The sequence below is a fragment of the Schistocerca piceifrons genome, chromosome 6 (genome assembly GCF_021461385.2).
Source record: "Schistocerca piceifrons isolate TAMUIC-IGC-003096 chromosome 6, iqSchPice1.1, whole genome shotgun sequence".
NCBI lineage: Eukaryota > Metazoa > Arthropoda > Insecta > Orthoptera > Acrididae > Schistocerca > Schistocerca piceifrons.
The window spans coordinates 341,336,113-341,355,810 of record NC_060143.1 but is presented as its reverse complement, the minus strand read 5'-3'; the positions used below and the strand labels follow the sequence as shown (position 1 = coordinate 341,355,810).

Here is a 19,698-nt window from a genome sequence, read left to right as displayed (position 1 = left end):
ACATTTGTGGGACATATTCGAGAGAGGCGTTAGTACACAACACCCTGCATTGCCAACACTTTCGCAATTATAGACACCTGTAGAGGCAGCTTGGATCAATGTTTCTGCAGGGGACTCCTAACAACTCGTTGAGTCCATGCCATGTCGGGCTGTTGCACTACGCCGGACAAAAGGAGGTTCGACACGATATTTGAAGGTATTCCTTGACTTTTGTCACCTCAATGTATTATCTACTTGATTGTTGTCACTACTGTGTACGAGGTCAAAAAATTTTTATGAATGAATATTTCTCATTTCTGTGCTACACTAAAACTGAGTGACGTGACAGTGTTAAGTTATTTATCCTTCTACTATTTCTGTTATTTTCGAATTGTGGTTAATTGTTGGCAACAAACTTTAATAACACAATAATTTAGCATTATTATTCTTTCGATGAAAGAGTCGAGCAAGTGCAAACAACGAGCATGTGAAACTTCCCGGCAGATTAAAACTGTGTGCCGGACAGAGACTCGAGCTCGGGACCTTTGCCTTTCGCGGGCAACTGCTCTACCAACTGAGCTAGCTAAGCACGACTCATGCCCCCGTCCTCACAGTTTTACTTCTGCCAGTACCTCGCCTCCTACCTTCCAAGCACAACAGAAGCTCTCCTGTGGAAGTTTGGAAGGTAGGAGACGAGGTAATGGGGAAGTAAAGCTGTGAGGACGGGGGCGTGAGTCGTGCTTGGGTAGCTCAGTTGGTAGAGCACTTGCCCGCGAAAGGCAAAGGTCCCGAGTTCGAGTCTCAGTACGGTACACAGTTTTAATCTGCCAGGAAGTTTCATATCAGCGCACACTCCGCTGCAGAGTGAAAATCACATTCTGGGAACGAGCATGTGTATTGAGGCAGTAGGAAAACGCTTCGCACAATGGTCTTATGTTTTGCGCTCTGTAGTACTGTTTGATGTTCTCTACTTACCTACGATTGTGAATACTTTCCGGACGTTAGTTGTATTCATGTACCCACGCACAAGTATCCAGTCCGCAAGCCAGCCAGAGGCAACTGAAGAGAGCCACATAGCAACATAGGGTAGCGCCGACAGCAGACCATTCTGTGGGCAAGAATCAAGCCGTCTATCACTCATCCTGTACCTCAAAATGTTTTTATAATATGCACTATCCAAAAAGATCGGAGGCTGATTTTATTCCTGGAGTATAAGCGACGTCAGAGCAGTAACTAGGGTAGCTGTTTGAACTAATAACTCTTAGCAAGAAATTTGAATTCGACAAGTAAGTTGTGAGTAGCAGCTTTAAACAGTGGACGAATGGCTTAAGCGCGGCATTAACCGCAGTGGAGCAAGATATCTAAATCAACTTCTCAACAAATTCTCCAGAACTTCCTGAAGCGGAGAAAGATGGGTGCAAAGTTTGTCTTCCTCACACTGACACCAGAACAAAACAATGACTCATGGGCACTTGCCGCCGCTTGACTCAAGTACACAACGTGGACCGTTCTTCGCTGGAAAAAATCATCACGTGTAACGAGACTTGTTGTTATCAATACGAACTTACCGCAAAATGAAAAACGCTTTGACGACAACGCCGACATTCAAGGCAATGCGATGCGCAAGTTGAACAACATCCTGGAGAATTCTTCTGACAGTTTCACCTGGTTCTTTAAACGTTCTGTGTTTTCTGCTCAGGTGGGGGTAGACTATGCAAAACTCGTCAGGCATTAATTCTAGTTTAACTCTTCTCCATTTATTACTACTCGAGTTTCGAAATTTTTTGCGCTGACAGCGTATGTCGAAAAGGCAGAGGAATCGCTACATAAGAATCAAGAATCAACTTTATCGTCTTACGTGTCTATGATAGCAACTATAAGTCACGACCATTCGTTACTGATGCATTTGTTGGAATCTGAATCGGCAATTAATGCTACTTCCCATGGTTGAAGAAACATTCAACACACTGAAAAGACATGCTGAACTCCATATCTTAAGACACATTTTGCAAAAATGTTATTCCTGTGCTTCTTCTGTAGCCATGTTTTTAATTTTCGTATGAGACCAGTAAGAAGTCCTTTAATATCACCAGTTGAACTGAATCTCCTTTATAAGGTATAGGACACTCGGTCACTCTACGAAGGAAACGTAAAATTTTTCCGCGAATTCCTGCACAACTGGCTAAACTGTCACATTTATTTACAGGTGCTTAGAATAACTACGCTGTCTCTTCCGAGGGACGTAACCTACTCCTGAGAAATAGTTGCAATTTTTTATTTTGTGCGTGTTGTTGTAACATGGATTGCTCTATTTCTACAATATACTGAACGACGTTTTAAAATCGTTTCGTGCTCCCTTGTAACTTTGTAGCCACTGGGTAGCTGGTACACTCATAAATTGGCAAGAGAGAATGGTCACAGAAGCAAACAAAATACATGAGACAGAATTATCATAACTTTCGTTTTCTCGATGTAGTGGTCAGCTACATGTAGAGATAAAAATGGGAAGGTACACTAACCAACTAGTTCAGGTTGAAAATGGGCTGCTATGATAAAATTACTATGATGACATGGCCCAAATTTCTTACTGTTACAACTTATAAAGGTGATTGAAAATAGTCAACCGAAACAAATAAGAAAAAGTGGTAAATCGTTATTCTTTGTATCTACACGAAAGAGTAAAAGATTTTCTTGGCATAAACGGCTGAACTGTTATAGAGTGTACCTTACCACTAACAAATGTCAATAAATAACAGATTTATGGATTCATGTTGTCGTAAAATTTTCTGTATTTTGCTTTGTGTAAGAAGTATGGGAAAAATTGATTTAAATATTTTGAAAATTAATTAATTAAATCTGATTCACTGAGGCTGATCGTTATTGCTCATAAATTCTTCATGCATGTCCAGGTGAAACACGTCTAACATAAAGCTGTCTGACATGTATACCATTTACAAAAATTTAATATAATTATGTTTACCCTTAATAAAAATTTAACATGTTTACTTTAATACACTTATCAAACTCGTGATTTATTCTTAGTAACTCTACCTCACTCAGTTTTGCCTACAAATTTATGAGAGCATGGTATGATGTACAAGGTCGCTAATTTGCGACCAACTGCTTTCACTATGCGCATAACGACAGAGGTGGTTCTGTTGAAGTTTCTTTGTGAAAGATTAATTTATTATTTTAAAAGTTTAAAATGTCATAATATTGCTTTTTACAATAGAAGCACAGCATGCTAATAGAATAAAAGAATAACGCTATTCCAACTAGGCAAAGATCGAATATTATTTGTGTTATATGCAGCATCTTTCACAAATAATAAGACTTGGTTATACAGTTACTGCACCATGATACTGATCACATGAAGCTTACACAGTACTACCATATTGTTAGCTTCACCCAACCACACTTTGCTGTGCTCAGTCCGCTTAAACGGAAAAAAAAGGAAAGAGAAATTACGTGTTTCTAATATGTATTGGAAATGGATACAAATCCTAGTCTTCATCTCTCTCCCGTGACAGTCCATCTTCCTCTCGCCTTTTCTTTGTCGTCCTTCTTCCCCCTCGCTCTATCCACCATTTCCTCCTCCTCTTTATGTTCTTCTTCATCTCCTCCTCTCTTTCTCTCCATCTCCTCCAGCCTCCCTCTTTCTATCAATCTTCTCCTTCGCATTTTCTATGTCCATTTCCTCCCACCCCTCTATCCATCTCTTATTTCCCCTCCCCCTGACATCAACCTTTTTTATTGTTATTGCAAATCCAGATTCTGTAGTATAAATGCAATTTTCTTGCTTGGTAATAATGTTTCACTATTGTATATTTATAATGTTTCCCTATTATTAAATTTATATAAATTTATGTATTATATGTATTTAAAAAATGGCAGACATTTTCCTCTAGAAAACTGTTAGAATAATATCGTCTTGTCAAACAGCTCGTTGACAAGGGTGAGAGAGAGTTTCTTGGACTTTGTTTTCTATATCAGAGCATTGGTACTTTAATGTCATGTAGAGTTTTAAGACATGGCAATATCCTTTTCTTTTATCAATTGTTGAAGAGCACTTGGGTACAGCTATATTTTATTTTACTGCTTAAAACAAATGATTAATAGCTTATCAGACAGTAAAATCATGCAACAGATAGAAGTATAGTGAAACCTATTCTAAAACTTACAGCAGAAATGGAAAATCGGAGAACATTCTTCATGTATTTTGGTAGGTCTGTAATCATAGTGTAGAAACCCCAATCGTGGCCAATTTGAGCGAAGATCAGACCCCAGAGAGGAATAGATTTCATCATGTGGAACCATGGTATTGGTGGAAGATCCTGAAAAAGAGAAGAGTGTTATGTTAGTCATAGCAGAGTAAGACTTCTGTGTATCAACTGTGGATGTCATCGTTTCGTTTTACCTTCGTACTATGTCATATAAATGTGAAAATAAAATGGTTTGTTAACAAAGCCTTCGATATAATACTTTTTGGAAGTGATAGCGTAAAAGCTCATTAATTTAAATACTGCAAAAAAGTTTTCATGTAACAGAAAAATCTTAAAGCAAATAATTTGTTGACTGATTCATTTCTGCAGAATTCATCACGTTAGTAAATAGTTTTATTCTCAGGTTTGTAATCTCGTGCAAGTACAGTAAAAAGTAGACATTATACAGCATGTGTGACATGTACATTTCGTCTCAAGTGTCCTATTATCTATTGGTAGCTATTTTACTCGTCTAAATTTTAGGAACTATGACTATCTTGTAATTCTCATCCTCATTGCCGGCTTAGTTTTCATTCCGTTTTACTACCATGCGAAGTGTAACTGTTATTACGTCTCATTTCATTGTTTAACGAAGGTTGTTAGACGGCATGAAATATCCAAAGATGCAAATATGTGTCAGTCGATGGTATTCTCTGTGCAACTGTCTTTGGCTGACACATAGCAAAGTGACAGCAATTTTGCTTGGAGTTCTTGGTGTGGCATCCAACCACGGCTCTGCAGGAGAATACTTTAAAGGGCAGATTCTGTTTGTGGCACTTGTATACCTTCCTGAACTGTTTGACTTGTTGACCTACAAAAGGAGTTAGACAATGTAAATCTGTTTGAAACGTTTGAAAATCTCATAAAAGTAAATTAAATGAAGACATGTGTTGGCTGATGCTGTAACTTTATTAAGTTCATACTTATACAGCCTCAGTAGAAACTTGTCTTCATTTAACCACTATTCGATGGCTGTGGACCCAGTCGTGAAAAAAAACAATAAAAATAAGTTTACTTTATATACAAGAACTAAAAGAAAACAATAAGAATGAAATATCAATAGAGAAATGCGCATATTAAGAAGGTTGTAAGGCAGAGATATAGTTTTACTACTCCAGTGCTCAATCTATGTACAGAAGAAGCAATAAGGAAATGAAAGAACGCTTCAAAAGAGGGATTACAGTTCAGCGTTAAAGGACATCAAAAAGTTTCACTGGTAACAATGTTGCCCTCTGCGAAAATAGCCATAGGATAGACCAATTGAAGGAATTATTCTACCTCTGAAACAAAACAATACATGACACATGGAGCAAGGAAAATACCAGTTGAATAATGACACAGGAAAACATGTTTTTCTCACAAAAGAAGCCTACTAGAAGCAAACATAGTCCTTAAAACGAGAATGAAATTTCTGTGAAGGGGGTAGTCCTCTTAGAAAATTTCAAAAATCGATTTTTTTCTTTAGTGTTCCCTGGGAGTCTACCTTACTGTACATCTCATCTCAAGTTCGAAAGAAACTCGGTTGCCGAGTTAAAAGAGAAAAAAATGTGTCTCCGAAAACCATTCAGCGTGGAAAAAAAATACTCGACATGTAATTTCAGTGACGGCCTAACAGTCATTATGTAAATTGTGAACGTGCTTGAACTTGAGTTCGGACCAGCCCGTTACAATTTCTGCACAAAAACGGACAAAAAGCGTATTGAGCGAGCAGAGCAGCGTATGACAGAAGCTGCCGTAAAGGCCCGCAGGATCACCGAGGCCACGAGGAAGCTGGAAGAGGGAATCCTCTTGGATCTGGAAGGATTGCTGTGTGGTCCAGGTATCGCTGAATAGAAGTATATTTAACTTACATGCAAAAAAATGCAACTTTAAGCACGTTTTCCCCGAAACTGTATTTTTCAGAGTGACGGCTAAAGTAACTCGAGAACGATACACTCAATTTTGATCGAAATTTGACGCCAGCATTCTGAAATGAATTCTTTATCAGCATACTTAGATATTTTGCGATATATTCGAAAATCTATTTTCGTTGCACATTTTTGTGTCGATTTTTTGGAGGGAGAGAATGACATGTGTTTCAACACGTCGCCATTTTGTTCAACTTATTATTTTTCAGTTATCCTACGTACGCTAACAGAAAATATATTGAAAGTTATTTATAAGAAATTATTTTGATACAGGTCGAATAGAAGGGCTTCGGGAATTCCCGCCGATGACCAATGTCCCATTGCAAGGGATCTTTTCACCTGGTGCAGCGGTTACAGGGAGCCTCCGATGTGAACATAAAAGTGATTTCTTAAAGACAAAACTGTAGCGAATAACGCTATATTGTGAGATTTAGCATAAATTTTTATTTCTCTTGAAAAAAATTCACGAAAATCATAAATTTTTCTTGTGTTCAAAGAGGGCTACCCCCTTAATGTACGTCTGGAGCACCACATTTTATGGAAATAGCTCGAGGGCTGCTCGAAAACTAGAGTATTACGAGTATTATCCAGAGGGAAAGCGTATTCTGAACGATAAAGAAATCCATGCAGCACTGAAGGTATCTGTGCTTAATGTTGGATAATGACGGTTGACTCTGTCAAACTTCATTGGTTGGCCTCCACATCACACTTCATGTGGCATGGTCCCATGATCTCTGGACGGGATATATCTGCCGAAATAGTGACAAGAAGCCGGCGTTATATCCAGTCCACGTGCTTAGAATATAGATGCCGGCTGCCCCCTTGAACTAAGTTAGTGTTTAATTCTGGCTGGATTTCTCATAGCAGTACGAAGGACGTGGACTTTACTCACGGACTTCCAGTATTTCACAGCATCCATTCTCTGCTTAACCGCAGCCAGCCGTAAATTTGTGTTCACACCGAACTCTCAACTGTACTGCTGATCTTCGGGAGGAGGCCGCTTCGGATCCCCGTCAGGAAACCCTGATGTGGGATTTCTCTAAATCTCTACAGGCGAATCTCGGGACGTACGGTATGCTTCCGCTAGTACACCTAGCGAGGTGTCGCAGCTGTTAGTGCAATGGGCTCGCATTCGGGAGGACGACGCTTCAGGTTCCCGCCCGGCCATCCACATTTAGGTTTTCTGTGATTTTCCTAACTCGCTCCAGGCAAGTGCTGCGATGGTTCCTTCGAAATGGCCCGGCCGATTTTCTTCCCCATCCTTAACAAATTATCCGAGTCTGTGCTCCGTCTCTAATGATCCCGCTGTAGAAGACCTTAAACACTAGTCTTCTTTTCCGTTTTTCAGCTAGTCCACGACCGTGTTCCTCTAACCTCGTCTATCTGTGCTTGTGTTCCAAGCTTCTTTGTCTGTGCTTAAGATGACACCGTATTGCTTCAGGGGCGATGAAAGAAAACAGGATTGGTATAGAATTTGGGTAATGTGAAATCTTTATTTTATTTGTCAAAATTATAAGTGAAAATATAAATAAACTACATATCAATTACGACAGGCAACAAGCGAAACGTTCGTTTGGTGACAGGTCGCAAACATACACTACCGGCCATTCAAACTGCTACACTACGAAAATGACGTGCTACAGACGCGAAATTTAACTGACAGGAAGAAGATGCTGTGATATGCAAATGATTAGCTTTTCAGAGCATCCACATAAGATTGACGCCGGTGGCAACACCTACAACGTGCTGAAATGAGGAAAGTTTCCAATCGATTTCTCATACACAAACAGCAGTTGACCGGCGTTGCCTGGTGAAACGTTGTTGTGATGCCTCGTCTAAGGAGGAGAAATGCGTACCATCGCGTTTCCGACTTTGATAAAGGTGGGATTGTAGCCTATCGCGATTGCGGTTTATCGTATCGCGACATTGCTGCTCGCGTTGGTCGAGATCCAATGACTGTTGGCAGAATATGGAATCGGTGGGTTCAGGAGGGTAATACGGAACGCCGTGCTGGATCCCAACGGCCTCGTATCACTAGCAGTCGAGATGACTGGCATTTTATCTACATGGCTGTAACGGGATGTGCAGCCACGTCTCGATCCCTGAGTCAACAGATGGGTACGTTTGCAAGACAACAACCATCTGCACGAACAGTTCGGCGACGTTTGCAGCAGCATGGACTATCAGCTCGGAGACCATGGCTGCGGTTACCCTTGACGCTGCTTCACAGACAGGAGCGCCTGCGATGGTATACTCAACGACGAACCTGGGTGCACGAATGGCAAAACGTCATTTTTTCGCATGAATCCAGGTTCTGTTTACAGCATCATGATGGTCGCATCCGTGTTTGGCGACATCGCGGTGAACGCACATTGGAAGCGTGATTCGCCATACTGACGCATCACCCGCCGTGATGGTATAGGGTGCCATTGGTTACACGTCTCGGTCACCTCTTGTTCTCAATGACGGCACTTTGAATAGTGGACGTTGCATTTCAGATGTGTTACGACCCGTGCCTCTACCCTTCATTCGATCCCTGCGAAACCCTACATTTCAGCAGGATAATGCACGACCGCCTGTTGCAGGTCCTGTACGGGCCTTTATGGATACGGAAAACGTTCGACTGCTGCCCTGGCCAGCACATTCTCCAGATCTCTCACCAATTGAAAACGTCTGGTCAATGGTGGCAGAGCAACTGGCTCGTCACAATACGCCAGTCACTACTCTCGATGAACTGTGGTATCGTGTTGAAGCTGCATGGGCAGCTGTACCTGTACACGTCATCCAAGCTCTGTTTGACTTAATGCCCAGGCGTATCAAGGCCGTAATTACGGCCAGAGGTGGTTGATCTGGGTACTGATTTCTCAGGATCTATGCACCCAAATTGCGTGCAAATGTAAGTACATGTCAGATCCAGTATAATATATTTGTCCAATGAATACCCGTTTCTCATCTGCATTTCTTCTTGGTGTAGGAATTTTAATGGCAAGTAGTTCAAGAACGGCAACAGTATAAACTGTGTGCACTATAGTCGTCCAGACAGTGAGGAAATGTGGATAGGAAACTGAAAGCAATTGTTAGTTTGAGAAACAGAACGAGCGAAAGTGAAGGGAGCGGCAGTACTTACTCGAAAGACAATTTTGTTTTGCGTTTTTATTACCAACCGTCAATGTTTGACTGTTCACTGCAACATAACTGAAGTCACCAGACATGATACAACAAGATTATTCAAATTACGCGTTGGTGATCACACTTTCTAGCTGCATGACAAACGCAAAAAACATACCTGTAAGACATATATAAGAAAGGGTCACTAGACTTAAACACTTGTTTAGTTTACGATTTTGTACCTTCGATAGCAGAAGGCAGCAGGGATGAATTACAAAATCAAAAAGTTATCCACAACTTGTAGAGAAACCAGACTCTAGTTACAAGAGGCGAAGAACATGAAGGGGAAGCAGTGTTTAGGATGGGAGTAAGACAAGTTGTACGCTGTTGCCGAGGTGAGTCAGTCTGAGCAAGTAGTAAGGAAGCCATGGAGAAGTTTTGAAAGGTAAGACTAGAAATCTACTCTGTAGGAATCAGCATGGGTTTCGAAAAAGACGATCGTGTGAAACCCAGCTCGCGCTATTCGTCCACGAGACTCAGAGGGCCATAGACACGGGTTCACATGTAGACGCCGTGTTTCTTGACTTCTGCAAGGCGTTCGATACACTTCCCCACAGTCGTTTAATGAACAAAGTAAGAGCATATGGACTATCAGACCAATTGTGTGATTGGATTGAAGAGTTCCTAGAAAACAGAACGCAGCATGTCATTCTCAATGGAGACAAGTCTTCCGAAGTAAGAGTGATTTCAGGTGTGCTGCAGGGGAGTGTCGTGAGACCGTTGCTATTCACAATATATAAACATGACCTGGATAACATCGGAAGTTCACTGAGGCTTATTGCGAATGAAGCTGTCGTATATCGAGAGGTTGTAACAATGGAAAATTGTACTGAAGTGCAGGAGGATCTGCAACGGATTGACGCATGGCGCAGGGAATGGAAATTGAATCTCAATGTAGACAAGTGCGATGTGCTGCGATCCTTTATTATTTAGGTACAATATAGCAGGTCAGCAACTGGAAGCAGTTAATTCCATATATTATCTGGGAGTAGGCATTAGGAGGTATTTAAAATGGAATTACCATATAAAATTAATAGTCGCTAAAGCAGATGCTAGACTGAGATTCATTGGAAGAATCTTAAGGAAATGCAGTCCGAGAACAAAGGAAGTAGGTTACAGTACACTTGTTCGCCCACTGCTTGAATACTGCTGACCGGTGTGGGATTCGTACCAGATAGGGTTGATAGAAGATATAGAGAAGATCCAACGCGGAGCAGCGCGCTTCCTTACAGAATCATTTAGTAATCGCAAAAGCGTTACGGAGATGGTAGATAAACTCCAGTGGAAGACTCTGCAAGAGAGACGCTCAGTAGCTCCGTACGGGCTTTTGTTGAAGTTTCGAGGACACACCTTCACCGAGGAGTGTAGCAGTATATTGCTCCCTCCTACGTATATCTTAGGAAGAGACCACGAGGAGAAAATAAGAGAGATTAGAGCCCACACAGAGGCATACCGACAATCTTTCTTTCCACGAACAATACGAAACTGGTATAGAAGGGAGAACCGATAGAGGTACTCAAGGTACCCTCCGCCACATACCGTCAGGTGGGTTGCGGAGTATGGATGTAGATGTAGATAGTTTAGGTACCAGAAATAAAAACTATGACATACGAAGATAACGTAATTTTATCAGTGGCGGCAAAAGACCGAATGGATAGCGTCTCAAAAAGACGCTATAAAATGGAAATCGACAAAAATAAAACAGCATAATGAAAAGCACCCGAATTAAATTAGGTAATGCTGAAGGAATTAGGGAGTAGATGAGTTTTGCTGCCTGGCCACAAAAGTAGCTGTCGATGGTCGAAGAAGAAAGGATATAAATGAAGACCTCCAATAGCAAGAAAAATGTTTCTGAAAGAGAGGAAGTTGTTAATAGCTAACATTTTAAGCGTTATGATGCTTTTCTTCCGAAGGCATTTGTCTCTAGTGGAGCCTTGTATGGAAGTGAAACTTGGACGATAAGCAGTTCAGATAAGGGAGTAGAAGGTTTTGAAATGTGGTGCTGTAGAATAATGCTGAACATTAGATGAGCAGATCGAGTACCAGTTAAGGAGGTACTAAATCGAATTGGGAAAAAATAAATCTATGGCACAATTTGTCTAAAAGAAGGGATCGGTTAATTGGGGATATACATAGTCATCAAGCAATCGTCATTCGGGTAATGGAGGAAAGGCAGGGAGGGAGAGAAAGTTGTAGGAGGAAACCAATGCTTGAGTACAGTAAGCAGGTGCAAATGGATGTAGTGGTTACGCAGAGATAAAGAGGCTTGCACAGAATAGACTACCACAGAGAGCTACATCATGCCAGTCTTCGGAATGAAGACCAACACTAGAACACAACGGTAACAGCGGTGGCAGAGCTGCGTGAGATTACTTGGTAGTACATAATATCAAAGCAGTCAGTCGAATTCTTACAGTTACATCGTCTAGATGAAGAACTGCTCAATTACCTCCTTTCTGTCCACGTTTCCAATAGTTTCGTTGAGGTACTTTTTCTCCTCGTCCGAGATGAAGGGGTGCGAGTTGGGGTCGCTGTAGCAGAGCAGTTGCCAGAGGATGAACCAGAGCACTCCGATACCGCCGAACAGGTAGAAGACGCTGTCCCAGCTCTGCGTCGCCTCTATCACGACGCCGCTCACTGCGTTAGCCACGATGTTTCCGATCAGGGAACCTACGCAAACGCACACGTCGTTAACACATTGAAATACACTTCTGATCATCTTTATTCGCGGGTAGCAATACACGCAGCTTTTAAATTCGGGGGTGGTTTGATGCAGCTCTGCAGCAACTGAGTTGCATCTCATCGGAAAAAAATAGCAGTTGTGGTTTAGCCTCAGCCATTGCAAAAAATGCTCAAATGGCTCTGAGCACTATGGGACTTAACATCGGAGGTCATCAGTCCCCTAGAACTTAGAACTACTTAAACCTAACTAACCTAAGGACATCACACACATCCATGCCCGAGGCAGGATTCGAACCTGCGACCGTATCGGTTGCGCAGTTCCAGACTGAAGCGCCTAGAACCGCTCGGCCACTCCGGCCGGCTCAGCCATTGCAATACTAAAACAGCAAGCTCGTATTGCCTAATGTTACAAGCCCAGACCATTCAATCGTATATGACTATTGCCCCTGCAACTATTGAATAGCCTGCAGCCCCTTTCCAGGAGCGAAATGTTTGTCTGCTGGTGGCTACGGTAGACTGTGAATCAATACGTCAGAGTTGTATATCTATCAGCATTGTCTTTCTCGCTACAGTATCTGCTCAACACCGTTATTGTTTCACTGTATTCGTAGTGCTATGACAGACCTAGAGAAAGCTTTCGACAATGTTGACTGGAATACTCTCTTTCAAATTCTGAAGGGGGCAGGAGTAAAATACAGGGAGCGAAAGGCTATTTACAATTTGTACAGAAACCAGATGGCAGTTATAAGAGTCGAGGGGCATGAAAGGGAAGCAGTGGTTGGGAAAGGAGTGAGACAGGGTTGTAGCCTGTCCCCGATGTTATTCAATCTGTATATTGAGCAAGCAGTAAAGGAAACAAAAGAAAAATTCGGAGTAGGTATTAAAATTCATGGAGAAGAAGTAAAAACTTTGAGGTTCGCCGATGACATTGTAATTCTGTCAGAGACAGCAAAGGACTTGGAAGAGAAGTTGAATGGAATGGACAGTGTCTTGAAAGGAGGATATAAGATGAACATCAACAAAAGCAAAACGAGGATAATGGAATGTAGTCAAATTAAATCGGGTGATGCTGAGGGAATTAGATTACGAAATGAGACACTTAAAGTAGTAAAGGAATTTTGCTATTTAGGGAGTAAAATAACTGATGATGGCCGAAGTAGAGAGGATATAAAATGTAGACTGGCAATGGCAAGGAAATCGTTTCTGAAGAAGAGAAATGTGTTAACATTGAGTATAGATTTAAGTGTCAGGAAGTCGTTTCTGAAAGTATTTGTATGGAGTGTAGCCATGTTTGGAAGTGAAACATGGGCGATAAATAGTTTAGACAAGAAGAGAATAGAAGCTTTCGAAATGTGATGCTACAGAAGAATGCTGAAGATAAGGTGGGTAGATCACGTAACTAATGAGGAAGTATTGAATAGGATTGGGGAGAAGAGAAGTTTGTGGCACAACTTGACTAGAAGAAGGGATCGGTTGGTAGGCCATGCTCTGAGGCATCAAGGGATCACCAATTTAGTATTGGAGGGCAGAGTGGAGGCTAAAAATCGTAGAGGGAGACCAAGAGATGAATACACTAAACAAATTCAGAAGGATGTAGGTTGCAGTAGGTACTGGGAGATGAAGCAGCTTGCACAGGATAGAGTAGCATGGAGAGCTGCATCAAACCAGTCTCAGCACTGAAGACCACAACAACAGCAACTGGCACATTTCAGGGGAGGCCGTGGGACACGACGAGATGGGTCAGACCGCACTACGCAGACCACTCCCCTCACTCTCCACCACCTCGACAAGATCGACACCTAATCCGAATGGCACTGCGGGACTGATCTGCGTCCTCCTCGGCTCTGACGCAACAGTGCAACAAATTGTACACAATCAGGGGTGACAGTCCGTCGCCGTTTATTACGGCATGGATTTCGTGCGCCACATCCACTTTTCTGCCTGCCTCTGACGAATGTGCAGAAATATGCGCCAGTGGTGTATGGATCGACATCACTGGGGACACGAATGGTATCAGCTACTGTTCTTGGACGAATTCTGTTTGTTTGAAAATGATGGACGCATTTTGGTTCGCCGTAGTCAGAGGGAGAGGCATCACAATCATTGAATTTGCACAGGACATATAGCGCCAACCCAAAGCCTTTTGGTGTGGGATGCTATTGGTTACAACAACCAAACATACACTACTGGCCGTTAAAATTGCTACACCCCGAAGATGGCGTGCTACAGACGCGAAATTTGACCGACAGGAAGAAGATGCTGTGATATACAAATGATTAGCTTTTCAGAGTATTCACTCAAGGTTGGCGCCGGTGGTGACACCTACAACGTGCTGCCATGAGGAAAGTTTCCAACCGATTTCTCATACACAAACAGCGGTTGACCGGCGTTGCCTGGTGAAACGTTGTTGTGATGCCTCGTATAATGAGGAGAAATGCGTACCATCACGTTTCCGACTTTGATGAAGGTCGGATTCAAGCCTATATCGATTGTATCGTATCGCGACATTGCTGCTCGCGTTGGTCGAGATCCAGAACATGGAATCGGTGGGTTCAGGAAGGTAATACGGAATACCGTGCTGGATCCCAACGGCCTCGTATCACTAGCAGTCGAGATGACAGGCATCTTATCCGCATGGCTGTAACGGATCGTGCAGCCTCGTCTCGATCCCTGAGTCGACAGATGGGTACGTTTGCAAGACAACAACCATCTGCACGAAAAGTTCGACGACGTACGACGTTTGCAGCAGCATTGACTATCAGCTCGGAGACCATGGCTGCGGTTACCCTTGACGCTGCATCACAGACAGGAGCGCAGGCGATGGTGTACTCAACGACGAACCTGGGTGCACGAATGGCAAAACGTCATTTTTTCGGATGAATCCAGGTTCTGTTTACAGCATCATGATGGTCGCATCCGTGTTTGGTGACATCGCGGTGAACGCACATTGGAAGGGTGTATTCGTCATCGCCATACTGGCGTATCACCCGGCGTGATGGACGCATTTTGGTTCGCCGCAGTCAGGGGGAAAGGCATCACAATCACTGAATTCGCACAGGACATACAGCGCCAACTCAAATCCTTATGGTGTGCCATTGGTTACACGTCTCGGTCACCTCTTCTTCGCATTGACGGCACTTTGAACAGTGGACGTTACATTTCAGATGTGTTACGACCCGTGGCTCTATCCTTCATTCGATCCCTGCGAAACCCTACATTTCAGCAGGACATTGCACGACCTCATGTTGCATGTCCTGTACGGGCCTTTCTGGATATAGAAAATGTTCGACTGCAGCCCTGGTCAGCATATTCCCCAGATCTGTCACCAATTGGAAACGTCTTGTCAATGGTGGCCGAGCAACTGACTCGTCACAATACGCCAGTCACTACTCTTGATGAACTGTGGTATCGTGTTGAAGCTGCATGGGCAGCTGTACGTGTACACGCCATCCATGCTCTGTTTGACTCATTGCCCAGGCGTATCAAGGCCGTTATTACGGCAAGAGGTGGTTGATCCGGGTACCAATTTCTCAGGATCTATGCACCCAAATTGCGTGAAAATGTAATCACATGTCAGTTATAGTAAAATATGTGGTGTCACCGCCAGACACCACCCTTGCTAGGTGGTAGCTTTAAATCGGCCGCGCTCCTTTAGTACATGTCGGACCCGCGTGTCGCCAGTGTCAGTGATCGCAGACCGAGCGCCACCACACGGCAGGTCTCGAGAGACTTACTAGCACTCGCCCCAGTTTTACGAACGACTTAGCTAGCGATGCAACACTGACGAAGCCTCGTTTATTTGCAGAGAAGATAGTTAGAATAGCCTTCAGCTAAGTCAATGGCTACGACCTAGCAAGGTGCCATAGCAATTGATAGTTATCGTATGAAGCATGTCTCATCAAGAACGATGTATACAAATGATGGATTAAAGTTAAGTATTCCAGAAGCTACGTACTTTTCTTTATAGCATTCATTACGTATCCTGTGTCAGACCTCACGCCATCCTGCGAGAGCTTATAGCGTGCATTTCGGCTTCCTCTCATTGTGTCTAGGCTGTCTTGTCTAGACACGACAAAATATATTTGTCCAATGAAAACCCGTTTATCATCTGTATTTCTTCTTGGTGTAGCAATTGTAATGGCCAGTAGTATAGTTGGTGCGCGTCTAGGGCACTGTGACCATTGCAACATACGTGAAAGACTTCCTGTGGCGTTTAACCATACCATATCTGCACAACACCCCAGACGCCATTTTTCAGCAAGACAATGCACGACCGCAATCTGCTGCAGGAACACGTGCCTTCTTGTAGTCACAGGATGTCAGTCTTATGCCCTGGCCAGATCACCAGACTTGTCACCAATCGAAAATGTGTGGGATATGGTGAACCGAGGGGTGCAGCGGTGTGACCCGATGCCAACCACGACGGATGACCTTTGGAACCAGCGTGGACGCCATTGGAGCCTTATACGCTCGATGCCATGACTCATGAAACAACTTATCAGGTCCATGGTGGATCCTGTGCCTATTAGGCACTGAACCGAGGTGACTGAAATGCTAATCATTTCTGCAGAGCCGCCGCGGTGGCCTCGCGGTTCTAGGCGCGCAGTCCGGAAACGCGCGACTGCTACGGTCGCAGGTTCGAATCCTGCCTCGGGCATGGATGTGTGTGATGTCCTTAGGTTAGTTCGGTTTAAGAAGTTCTGTTCTAGGGGACTGATGACCACAGCTGTTAAGTCCCATAGTGCTCAGAGCCATTTGAACCATTTCTGCAGCACACTAATGTATATATATGTCTTGAGAATATGAACGTCCTGTCTCTAGTCGTTGAAGGTGATCTCTTTTCTTCTGAACATGAATTTACCTTTTATTCTGCGAAGTTTACTTGGAAATGATTTATCGAACCAGAGTTAATGCTAATCGGAATTAGCTACTGGGACGGCTGCAATTTACATAAGTGTAATACGCGAGGAAAGAAATGAGACTTCATGAAGTGAGACAAATATGAACACTTACCAGCAAAGACGAGAGATCCAAGAGTGCCTCTTTCGCTAACCGGAACCCACTGTGCCAGAAGTGCATTCAGGGCAGGAAATGTAGTTCCCTAGAAACAAATTAAATACAGATATTGTATTTTATATGTGTGAATGAAGTGTAAGATATTTTCTTGACTGACATGAAATGCTGCAATTACACTCCTGGAAATTGAAATAAGAACACCGTGAATTCATTGTCCCAGGAAGGGGAAACTTTATTGACACATTTCTGGGGTCAGATACACCACATGATCACACTGACAGAACCACAGGCACATAGACACAGGCAACAGAGCATGCACAATGTCGGCACTAGTACAGTGTATATCCACCTTTCGCAGCAATGCAGGCTGCTATTCTCCCATGGAGACGATCGTAGAGATGCTGGATGTAGTCCTGTGGAACGGCTTGCCATGCCATTTCCACCTGGCGCCTCAGTTCGACCAGCGTTCGTGCTGGACGTGCAGACCGCGTGAGACGACGCTTCATCCAGTCCCAAACATGCTCAATGGGGGACAGATCCGGAGATCTTGCTGGCCAGGGTAGTTGGCTTACACCTTCTAGAGCACGTTGGGTGGCATGGGATACATGCGGACGTGCATTGTCCTGTTGGAACAGCAAGTTCCCTTGCCGGTCTAGGAATGGTAGAACGATGGGTTCGATGACGGTTTGGATGTATCGTGCACTATTCAGTGTCCCCTCGACGATCACCAGTGGTGTACGGCCAGTGTAGGAGATCGCTCCCCACACCATGATGCCAGGTGTTGGCCCTGTGTGCCTCGGTCGTATGCAGTCCTGATTGTGGCGCTCACCTGCACGGCGCCAAACACGCATACGACCATCATTGGCACCAAGGCAGAAGCGACTCTCATCGCTGAAGACGACACGTCTCCATTCGTCCCTCCATTCACGCCTGTCGCGACACCACTGGAGGCGGGCTGCACGATGTTGGGGCGTGAGCGGAAGACGGCCTAACGGTGTGCGGGACTGTAGCCCAGCTTCATGGAGACGGTTGCGAATGGTCCTCGCCGATACCCCAGGAGCAACAGTGTCCCTAATTTGCTGGGATGTGGCGGTGCAGTCCCCTACGGCACTGCGTAGGATCCTACGGTCTTGGCGTGCATCCGTGCGTCGCTGCGGTCCGGTCCCAGGTCGACGGGCACGTGCACCTTCCGCCGACCACTGGCGACAACATCGATGTACTGTGGAGACCTCACGCCCCACGTGTTGAGCAATTCGGCGGTACGTCCACCCGGCCTCCCGCATGCCCACTATACGCCCTCGCTCAAAGTCTGTCAACTGCACATACGGTTCACGTCCACGCTGTCGCGGCATGCTACCAGTGTTAAAGACTGCGATGGAGCTCCGTATGCCACGGCAAACTGGCTGACACTGACGGCGGCAGTGCACAAATGCTGCACAGCTAGCGCCATTCGACGGCCAACACCGCGGTTCCTGGTGTGTCCGCTGTGCCGTGCGTGTGATCATTGCTTGTACAGCCCTCTCGCAGTGTCCGGAGCAAGTATGGTGGGTCTGACACACCGGTGTCAATGTGTTCTTTTTTCCATTTCCAGGAGTGTATATTCAAAAACGTTCAAATGTGTGTGAAATCTTATGAGACTTAACTGCTAAGGTTATTAGTCTCTAAGCTTACAAGCTACGTAACCTAAATTATCCTAAGGACAAACACACACACACTCATGCCCGAGGGAGGACTCGAACTTCCGCCGTGACCAGCCGTACAGTCCATGACCGCAGCGCCTGAGACTGATTGGCTAATCCCGCGCGGCCTGCAACTATGTTACTGTCCAAATAGAGTTAAATGCATGCTGTAATATTCAAATATCAGTACAGATGCTTTCAGGTCATCACGCGGTACGATAATACAGGAAACACATAAATAACTAGTTTCTTGCAGTGGCCATTCTTCGCAGCAGCTATACGTTATCAAAAGTATCCCAACACCTATAAATGTGCATTAATATGGGAAAGGCCAACCTGCGCCTTCATGACATCTTGAACTCTACTGGAGGCACTTTTAGTGAAGTGTCTGACGTCTATGGAGGAATGGCAGATCACTCTTCCTCAATAGTGGAAATCTCAAAAGATGCTTCTGTATTGTCTTCAGGACTTGGTTTTTGTTTGTGCACATGAGATAATGCAGCACAACTTGTAGGCTGACTGTTACAAACACCTTTCATGTTATGTGGGGCGAATCACCTAAAACTTGCACCACAAATATTGTGGGAAAGTGCTATTGATCTGCGGTTTTCACAAAATGGATCGATAGTCAAGGGCTCGTTAATCAATCAGAAGATTTTAAAAATATTTAGAAAGTGTGTTTTTGTGCAAACGTACACTTTTTAAATGTAACAATGGCTGTTGACATTAACAAACTAAAAGTAGAGTAACTTAGAATGCCTGTGGTGTTTGTTGTAGGATTCTAGTGAGATTCGTTCACGAGATATCGTATTTTGAGAAGTTCCTACTCTGATACTTGTACAATACCTACGGTAGCACACTAAAAAACAACGCCTTATGTGGATTATCACGAGTAACGAGACAATTTACCATCAGAATCTGTGTTCAAAATGACGACTGTCAGCGGCAGCACACGCATCCAGCCTGATATGGAATGACTTCTGCACACGTGCTAGCATTCTAGCG

At 43.8% G+C, this 19,698-nt stretch overlaps 1 protein-coding gene across 2 annotated transcripts in view; it reads right to left on the bottom strand.

Annotated features, from left to right (window-relative positions):
• Positions 1 to 19,698, bottom strand: part of LOC124802806 (putative inorganic phosphate cotransporter) — a 375,509-nt gene that overhangs the window by 37,284 nt on the left and 318,527 nt on the right. For both annotated transcript variants that reach the window (XM_047263811.1, XM_047263813.1), the window contains exons 4-7: positions 17,012 to 17,099; positions 11,766 to 11,986; positions 4,161 to 4,313; positions 955 to 1,087 (exon numbers count right to left, since the gene is read on the bottom strand). In XM_047263811.1, coding sequence (XP_047119767.1) covers positions 955 to 1,087; positions 4,161 to 4,313; positions 11,766 to 11,986; positions 17,012 to 17,099 — 595 coding nt within the window. The remainder of the gene's footprint in view (positions 1 to 954; positions 1,088 to 4,160; positions 4,314 to 11,765; positions 11,987 to 17,011; positions 17,100 to 19,698) is intronic.